Genomic DNA, 10,000 nt, shown 5'->3' with positions numbered 1-10,000 from the left:
AGACTCGCTGCATGATTGACCACTACAGCTGTTTCAGATACCATGACGTCGACATGAACGTAAGTATGACGTCATGTTCAAACTTGTCATATGACGTGCATGTGGAATTTAAGTAAAATCGTTCACACATAATTACGATACTATGACGTCGAGATGAACGTAAGTATGACGTCATGTTCAAACTTGTCATATGACGTGCATGTGGAATGTAAGTAAAATCGTTCACACATGATTACGATACTATGACGTCGACATGAACGTAAGTATGACGTCATGTTCAAACTTGTCATATGACGTGCATGTGGAATGTAAGTAAAATCGTTCACACATGATTACGATACTATGACGTCGACATGAACGTAAGTATGACGTCATGTTGAAACCTCTTGTATGAAGTGCATTTGAAACGAACCCAGATTTGTCACTCCTTCTAAAGATGGTTTCAACGATACTACGATGCTTGTGTCATGCACCATACACCGTCAACCCCCGCCCCCGCCCCCGCCCCCGCCCCCGCCCTTTCCTAGCTTCTCGCAAGATTGATCACTTTTAGTCATAAGAGGATACGACATCAGTAAGTCAGTCTTATGTATTTTACATTAATGAGCTTCTCATTCGCAGTGTTTAATTTTTGCTTTTGTGGGAAAATCTTGTCGTACGGTGTAAAAATGATCACGAAAGAGCAAAAGGTGAAAAAGAAAGAAAGCAAGAAAGAAAGAAGGAAGGAAAAAAAGAAAGAAAGCAAGAAACGAAACATAAAAAGGTTAGGACCGTTTCATTCAATAAGAAATGACAAAAAAGAATAAAACAAACAAGGAATAAGATCGTTTAATTCTAAACAACCAACATTAAAACAGGAAAGTCAGTATGTTTGACTTGTCAATATCTTCACGTTTGTTGCGTGTTTCTACAGGATGACCAAAAAAAATGCAACCCTCAAACATGCTAATAACTTCTACATCTGTTGACCGAATCACTTTATACTTGGGGGACATAAACTTCAGCCTATGCATGATTTGTCGACAAAGTGGCAATGTTGTAGATCAAATGGTCTGACTTTTGTGCAATTTCACAAAAAGTTTCCAAATTCGGCGATCGACTCAACAGAACGAGGTTTGACATTGAGCGGTAGCAATACTTACCTCCTGATTTAAACCCTCTAGACATTTATCTTTTGGATTATCTGAATGTCTGAGTATACACAAACACCCTTTCCTCCCCTAGATCATCGGTGAACTGAAGAAAGCAGTTACAGCTAGGTTCAGGGCAATCCCTACACGACAAACCTTTCGTGACATTGACAATTTCGGAGGTGTAATTTGGAACACATTTTGGAGAATAGGTAAACGTGAAACAGTTTTACCTACAGACTCGACACTTTATAAAATGGTCGTGAACGAACTGAAATTCATGCACAACAACTGTGCAAATATTTGCTAAACTCGAATGACTGGAAATATTTGGCAACTTTGTAAAAAATAGCACTTTGTGGAAGGGTCATGCTAGGCTGAAGTTTATGTCTCCCAAATTTAAAGTGATTCGGTCAACAGAGGTAGAAGTTATTAGCATTTTTGAGGGTTGCATAGTTCGGGGGTCACCTTGTAAGATGTCTGTGCGCTAGCTACTTCCAACTCCGCCGCATCGCCACTATCCTCAAGTACCTCACCACAGATGCTACCGCCAAACTGGTCACTTCCACCATTCTCTCACGTCTTGACTATTGTAACTCTCTCTTGGCGGGTCTTCCCTCTTCTTCTATCTCTCGTCTCCAACGCATTCAAAATAGCTCTGCCCGTCTTGTCTTACGAAAGAAAAAGGGAGATCATATCACCCCCCTCCTAAATCAGCTCCACTGGTTGCCCGTTCCTGCCCGTACCACAAACAAAATCAACACTCTCACCTACAAATGCCTCCATGGTCTCGCCCCTGCCTATCTCTCCGACTCTCTCTCTCTCTCTATGTCCCTTCACGAGCACTCAGATCATCTGCCGACTCCCTCAAGCTCAACATCCCCCACACCAAACTCAAAACAGCAGGTCAACGCTCATTTTCTTTCCAAGCACCTAGCCAATGGAACACACTACCTCTCCCCCTCCGTCAACAACAGTCCCTCGAATCATTCAAATCTGCACTCAAGACATTCCTTTTTTCCACATAATCCATGCATTCTACACTGCCCACCCCATCCCACCCTGAATAACTGTACATATTTTAATGGTTGATGGTGTGTGTGTGTTGGTGACTTTAAGTCTCCGTGTGTGTGAATGAGTGTATGTGCTCCTTGAGTCGCCTGTTGGTGAGATTATGTGCGCGTTATAAATATTCGTATTATTATTATTATTAGTATTCTGCTCACATTTCCCACGACGGACACTCGATCAAGATCAAGCATAGGTCTAAAATGTCACAGTTTCATAATTATGTCCTCTTTATTTTAATCTGTAATCTTTAATCTGTAATCTGTCTGCAGGTTGACGGACTACAAACACTGATAGAGAATATTGCAGACAACGCTGGCTTGAAACAGAGCTATAGGGTGAGCTTTCTTCTCGGCTTTCAGTTTGCGTGTGTGTGTGTGTGTGTGTGTGTGTGTGTGTGTGTGTGTGTGTGTGTGTGTGTCTCTCTCTCTCTCTCTCTCTCTCTCTCTCTTGACTTCTGACTCCTTTGTTTTCTCACCCTCCTCTCCATCTGCCCCCCCTTGTGCATGTTATATAAATGCTCGAGCTTATTTAAGGGACCATGAATACTTAATTACGTCTTAGCGGTTAATCCGATAAAAGCTGCTTATTGCATGTACCGATGCCTGATCCCGTCCATTGGTTTGGAGGGTGTTCGATGATCAACAGCTGTGACGCCTTACCGCGTTTGGATTCTAAATCTATAATGACATACATTTTGTCAGTTGCAAACGAAACTTAACGTGAACTTTTCAGATATTATCCATGTGCCTCCATAGCTCAGTGGTTAGAGCACTGGTCTTGTAAACCAGGGGTCGTGAGTTCGATCCTCACTGGGGGCTTTTTGTGAATTTGTTTATAGATTGCCCTTTTTTTTTTTCCTCTTTTTTTTAAAGAAACGTCTATTGCTTTTGCTGCACGCATATTGCTGACGTAGATCCGTGTCAACAAAACAAAACAAAACAACAACAACAACAACAACAACAAGAAATTCCTCCGAGGTAGGAAAAACACCCCCGTTGGTCAAAGGGAAATAACCATTCTCACTGCACCCATTCTCACTGCCACCAACTGAGAAGGTTATTTCCCTTTGACCATTAATATGTTTCTCTATAAGTCCTTGTAGAATCTTAATCCACCAATAACTCCCTACCCGTGTGTTTGACTGGTCCCAATTTTTGTAAGGACCGTCTCAGGAATATATAGAACCTGTTCACCAAGTTTGGTGACGATCGGTCCGTTCATTCTTGAGATCTATATGCGAACACAAACACACAAACACACAAACACACAAACAAACAAACAAACACATCGACCGAAACCTATACACACCCCTATACCAAGGGTGTAATAAAAAAAACACCATGTTTCGTATACTGTACTTGGATATTAGAGTATTCATCCAACAGTAGCCATTTCACACAATTGTATGCAAAACCACATTGATCAAATGACGTCATATGTTACATCAGGCGTACCGACGCTGGGTGGAAGAGCGGGGGATAGAGGAGAGGATGCTACCTGGACTCAACCTGACACACAACCAACTCTTCTTCATCAGCTTTGCCCAGGTAACACAGGTGTCTGAGAGAGAGAGAGAGAGAGAGAGAGAGAGAGAGAGAGAGAGAGAGAGAGAGAGAGAGAGAGAGAGAGAGAGAGAGAGAGAGAGAGAGAGAGAGAGAGAGAGAGAGATTTTACACGCACTGCAGGACAAACTGTCCGAGATAATAATTCTCTAAAATCTGACCATAAGTGTCTCCGTTAGTTGCTTTTAATTTTTTTCAATAACACCGTAACGTATTTTTGAAGTGCAAAATTCTGATTGGACTGCTATTCTTCTTTCTGCAAGCATGCAGTTATTTCGTCCTCTCTTTCACTATTGACTGATGTATCTCATTCTGGTGTTCGTCTTTCTGCAAGCCTCAAGTTATTTCGCCCTCTCTTTCACTATTGACTGATGTATCTCATTCTGGTGTTCGTCTTTCTGCAAGTCTCAAGTTATTTCGTCCTCTCTTTCACTATTGACTGATGTATCTCATTCTGGTGTTCGTCTTTCTGCAAGCATGCAGTTATTTCGTCCTCTCTTTCACTATTGACTGATGTATCTCATTCTGGTGTTGACAGCTGTGGTGCACGAACGACAGAGAAGACGCGAAGATACAGAAGGTTCTCAACGACAAGTTTGCACCTGCTCAGTACAGGTAAGATTTTTGATAGGTTAGAGTTTGCACCTGCACAGTACAGGTAAGATGTTTTGATAGGTTAGAGTTTGCACCTGCACATTACAGGTAAGATGTTTTGATAGGTTAGAGTTTGCACCTGCTCAGTACAGGTAAGATTTTTGATAGGTTAGAGTTTGCACCTGCACAGTACAGGTAAGATGTTTTGATAGGTTAGAGTTTGCACCTGCTCAGTACAGGTAAGATTTTTGATAGGTTAGAGTTTGCACCTGCACAGTACAGGTAAGATGTTTTGATAGGTTAGAGTTTGCACCTGCACAGTACAGGTAAGATGTTTTGATAGGTTAGAGTTTGCACCTGCACAGTACAGGTAAGATGTTTTGATTGGTAAGAGTTTGCACCTGCACAGTACAGGTAAGATGTTTTGATAGGTTAGAGTTTGCACCTGCACAGTACAGGTAAGATGTTTTGATTGGTAAGAGTTTGCACCTGCACAGTACAGGTAAGATGTTTTGATTGGTAAGAGTTTGCACCTGCACAGTACCGGTAAGATGTTTTCATAGGTAAGAGTTTGCACCTGCACATTACAGGTAAGATGTTTTGATAGGTAAGAGTTTGCACCTGCACATTACAGGTAAGATGTTTTGATAGGTAAGAGTTTGCACCTGCACAGTACAGGTAAGATGTTTTCATAGGTAAGAGTTTGCACCTGCACAGTACAGGTAAGATGTTTTCATAGGTAAGAGTTTGCACCTGCACAGTACAGGTAAGATGTTTTCATAGGTAAGAGTTTGCACCTGCACAGTACAGGTAAGACGTTTTGATAGGTTAGAGTTTGCACCTGCACAGTACAGGTAAGACGTTTTGATTGGTAAGAGTTTGCACCTGCACATTACAGGTAAGATGTTTTGATAGGTAAGAGTTTGCACCTGCACAGTACAGGTAAGATGTTTTCATAGGTAAGAGTTTGCACCTGCACAGTACAGGTAAGATGTTTTCATAGGTAAGAGTTTGCACCTGCACATTACAGGTAAGATGTTTTTGATAGGTTAGAGTTTGCACCTGCACAGTACAGGTAAGATGTTTTGATAGGTTAGAGTTTGCACCTGCACAGTACAGGTAAGATGTTTTGATAGGTTAGAGTTTGCACTTGCACAGTACAGGTAAGATGTTTTGATAGGTAAGAGTTTGCACCTGCACAGTACAGGTAAGATGTTTTGATAGGTAAGAGTTTGCACCTGCACAGTACAGGTAAGACGTTTTGATAGGTTAGAGTTTGCACCTGCACAGTACAGGTAAGACGTTTTGATTGGTAAGAGTTTGCACCTGCACAGTACAGGTAAGATGTTTTGATTGGTAATAGTTTGCACCTGCACAGTACCGGTAAGATGTTTTCATAGGTAAGAGTTTGCACCTGCACATTACAGGTAAGATGTTTTGATAGGTAAGAGTTTGCACCTGCACATTACAGGTAAGATGTTTTGATAGGTAAGAGTTTGCACCTGCACAGTACAGGTAAGATGTTTTGATAGGTAAGAGTTTGCACCTGCACAGTACAGGTAAGATGTTTTGATAGGTAAGAGTTTGCACCTGCACAGTACAGGTAAGATGTTTTCATAGGTAAGAGTTTGCACCTGCACAGTACAGGTAAGACGTTTTGATAGGTTAGAGTTTGCACCTGCACAGTACAGGTAAGACGTTTTGATTGGTAAGAGTTTGCACCTGCACAGTACAGGTAAGATGTTTTGATAGGTTAGAGTTTGCGCCTGCACAGTACAGGTAAGATGTTTTCATAGGTAAGAGTTTGCACCTGCACAGTACAGGTAAGATGTTTTGATAGGTTAGAGTTTGCACCTGCACAGTACAGGTAAGATGTTTTGATAGGTTAGAGTTTGCACCTGCACAGTACAGGTCAGATGTTTTGATAGGTAAGAGTTTGCACCTGCAAAGTACAGGTAAGATGTTTTGATAGGTTAGAGTTTGCACTTGCACAGTACAGGTAAGATGTTTTGATTGGTAAGAGTTTGCACCTGCACAGTACAGGTAAGATGTTTTGATTGGTAAGAGTTTGCACCTGCACAGTACCGGTAAGATGTTTTCATAGGTAAGAGTTTGCACCTGCACATTACAGGTAAGATGTTTTGATAGGTTAGAGTTTGCACCTGCACAGTACAGGTAAGATGTTTTGATAGGTTAGAGTTTGCACCTGCACAGTACAGGTAAGATGTTTTCATAGGTAAGAGTTTGCATCTGCAAAGTACAGGTAAGATGTTTTGATAGGTTAGAGTTTGCACTTGCACAGTACAGGTAAGATGTTTTGATAGGTTAGAGTTTGCACCTGCACAGTACAGGTAAGATGTTTTGATAGGTTAGAGTTTGCACCTGCACAGTACAGGTAAGATGTTTTGATAGGTTAGAGTTTGCACCTGCACAGTACAGGTAAGATGTTTTGATAGGTTAGAGTTTGCACCTGCACAGTACAGGTAAGATGTTTTGATTGGTAAGAGTTTGCACCTGCACAGTACAGGTAAGATGTTTTGATAGGTTAGAGTTTGCACCTGCACAGTACAGGTAAGATGTTTTGATTGGTAAGAGTTTGCACCTGCACATTACAGGTAAGATGTTTTGATAGGTAAGAGTTTGCACCTGCACAGTACAGGTAAGATGTTTTCATAGGTAAGAGTTTGCACCTGCACATTACAGGTAAGATGTTTTTGATAGGTTAGAGTTTGCACCTGCACAGTACAGGTAAGATGTTTTGATAGGTTAGAGTTTGCACCTGCACAGTACAGGTCAGATTTTTTTTATAGGTACAAGTTTGCATCTGCAAAGTACAGGTAACACTCATCTCTTTATCAACACGCGTCGGTTTTAAACAATAGTAGTGCGAATCAAGTACAGACGATGTTGTTCTGGTTGCTTGTGGTTGTGGCGGTAATGATGGTCGTCGCTGTCATCGAAGTTGTGGTGATGTTGGTAATAGTGATGGAGGGGTGATAATGACAACGATGACGACGATGATGATGATGATGATGATGATGATGATGGTGATGGTGATTACGACGACGACGAAGACGACGACGACGATGATGATGATGACGACGATTATGATGGTGATGGTGATGGTAATTACGACGACGACGACGACGACGACGACGACGATGATGATGATGATGATGATTTTATGGAAGTTTCTTCCATTTACATATTAACTCCTGTTTGTCTTTCAGAGTGCGAGGCACGCTTCAGAACTCGGAGGGCTTTTCGGACGCCTTTGGCTGCTCGGACGACAGCAGCATGAACCCCAGGAAAAAGTGCAAAGTGTGGTAACCACTGTCACACCACACCGTGCTCACACAGGTCGGAGGCCTCAGAACAACACTGAACGTGAAGCTGGAACATCTCTGGGAAAATCAGAGAATGATGTAAGGGAAAGGTGGCCAATGTGGGACAGTGCCATGACGTAGGGGCGAGTAGAAAACAAACAAAAGGGCTAACAAACAAAAAGGCAGCAAGTAAACGAAAAATAAATAATAATGAAACATAATGAAACACAACGAAACATAATGAAACATATATCATGAACAATAAGACAAAGTCTGAAGAAAGAAATACGAAAAAAAAATGTTTTGTTTGCTGTCTACAAAATTTCGGTAACTGAATTCGGGGATTGGGTTAGGGTTAGGGTTAGGGTTAGGGTTGGGTGGGAGTTTATTTAATTTGCTATCGCCAGAATTATGGGGATTCAAAAAAAATATATTCAACACCCGGATTATCACTTGTCACTGTAGTGTGTTGGACAGCTTTCCCCTACGACATGGAGGCAGGAGGAATAATAGTGTACGAGAGTTCAGCCGTAACATCCGTGCCCTGAGAGTTACCTGTCTTGTTGAGTTACAGAATGTTCGATTGTATGATCAAGATTTTATCACTGAACATGAAAACGATCAGAGGTGACGAAGGTAGTTTTGTAAGTGGTTTGTAACTGTCCCTAGTCGAAGCAAAGCCTCGCCACAAGTTCGTAAAGCGAGGCATTATATTTTACTGTCATTGCAAAATCTAAAAACCTAAGATGGGACAGAGAACATCTTTAAGTTTTTGTTTTATTGGCTTGATGTTTCAACGGAGAGACATGCACAGAAAAGTAAATATTGTCTCAAAAGGAAAGCCACGTAAATACCAAGAGGAACATCATTTGGGCATCACCACTGACATCTGACATCTACTGGCCGTATAAAAATTCCATCTCACACGGCATCATTGCAGAGCGCCTAGAACTGTACCCACGGAATATGCGCGATATAAGCCTCCTATTGATTGATTGATTGATCTGCACAGAAACAGTGCATCAGATACCAGCACGTCTCCGGCTTTGTTGTTCATTTGAAACATTAATGTTGTCACCCGTCATCCCCCTCTCCTCTCCCGATAATGTAGCGCCTTAATTAGTAAAGTGTGAACAGTAAAGAATGAGCTCTCTTTAGTGATCGTGATGATCAGTTTTTGTATTTGTCGGGCACATCATCATCTACCTCCCAAAAATATGCCTCCCTACCCCCCCCTCCCCTCCCAACTCCCCTTCCCCCACACCACCCGAAACACCTTCAACACACAATCATTGCTGTCGTAACCACGGCGCCATTAGTTCCTGCTGTCTCCCTGGTTGTAGTTTTCAGAGACCAGCCCGGCAGTACAAGCAATGTATCGGCATGTAAACACACACACACTATTCCAGTGCATTTTCTGACATCTTGTGCGTCTCTTATTTGCCAAATGTGTCTCGCTCAATACTCCTAAACCAGATAACTGTCCCTGCTTCCACACAGAATAAGAGCACTCACCTTGTTGGACACACACTAACCGTGGCAACCAACAGCCTGCCTGCTTCCTGTGCGGAGTGCAAACGTGAGCTGAATCGATTTCATAAGTGACACATCTCCATCTGTGGAATTGATTCAGCTTCAGATCCCCACACAGGACCAGAAATAGTTTATCAGGATTTTTTAAATATTTTTTTAAATTTAAAAAAAAAAGTTTATCAGGATTGAATATTGGACATCCTTCAAACAGTGACATATGTATACAATACGCAACATCTTCGTGTACATGCGAATACGAATTAAAATATAATGGTATGCCTTAGCTATTTGCGTCACACGTTGCCATGGTTATGTCAGATTATCACATAGTGTATGCCTGTTTTGATGTAACAGCTCATGTGCCTTTATTACATCATGTAGCTTTCAAGATCAGCTGGGATACGTGTTTAGAATGCCGTGAGTGCCTTTGAAAACATTCATACGCCGAATGTCCACATTTTGTTCTGTTGCCATGGTTACAACGTGTTGTACTGTTGCCATGGCCGTTACACATCATTGCCGTGTTCTCTTGTCTAACAGTTATTGCCATATTTTGACATATCTTTTTGGTGTGAAGAGTCTGTTCTAATATTATTACTGTAACACATTCAGCCTGTGTCAATATACTTTGACTGCTTTTTACTTTTATGTTTATGGTTTTATATGAATTCTGTTTCTCTTTCGTTTTATTTCAAACACTCGCTGTCGTGTTGTGATTCGTGATGTACAAGAAAAGCTGCAGAATATTACTCTCTATTTATCACACTCATATATTCCATTCTAC

General features: G+C 41.5%; 1 protein-coding gene and 1 non-coding gene across 2 annotated transcripts in view; both read left to right on the top strand.

Annotated features, from left to right (window-relative positions):
• The window catches only part of LOC138978986 (membrane metallo-endopeptidase-like 1), a 51,724-nt gene that overhangs the window by 38,987 nt on the left and 2,737 nt on the right, over positions 1-10,000 (top strand). Inside the window, exons 18-22 of the mRNA XM_070351803.1 lie at positions 1-59; positions 2,471-2,536; positions 3,650-3,748; positions 4,302-4,378; positions 7,588-10,000. The exon at positions 1-59 is cut by the window's left edge and continues 72 nt beyond it; the exon at positions 7,588-10,000 is cut by the window's right edge and continues 2,737 nt beyond it. Coding sequence (XP_070207904.1) covers positions 1-59; positions 2,471-2,536; positions 3,650-3,748; positions 4,302-4,378; positions 7,588-7,687 — 401 coding nt within the window. The 3' untranslated portion in view covers positions 7,688-10,000. The remainder of the gene's footprint in view (positions 60-2,470; positions 2,537-3,649; positions 3,749-4,301; positions 4,379-7,587) is intronic.
• Trnat-ugu (transfer RNA threonine (anticodon UGU)) lies at positions 2,947-3,019 on the top strand. Its single transcript has one exon. It is a non-coding gene; the product is annotated as a tRNA-Thr (tRNA).

This window comes from Littorina saxatilis, linkage group LG10, assembly GCF_037325665.1.
Source record: "Littorina saxatilis isolate snail1 linkage group LG10, US_GU_Lsax_2.0, whole genome shotgun sequence".
Taxonomy (NCBI): domain Eukaryota; kingdom Metazoa; phylum Mollusca; class Gastropoda; order Littorinimorpha; family Littorinidae; genus Littorina; species Littorina saxatilis.
Note: the sequence above shows the minus strand (reverse complement) of the source record. Positions and strands in the feature narration are given on the sequence as shown.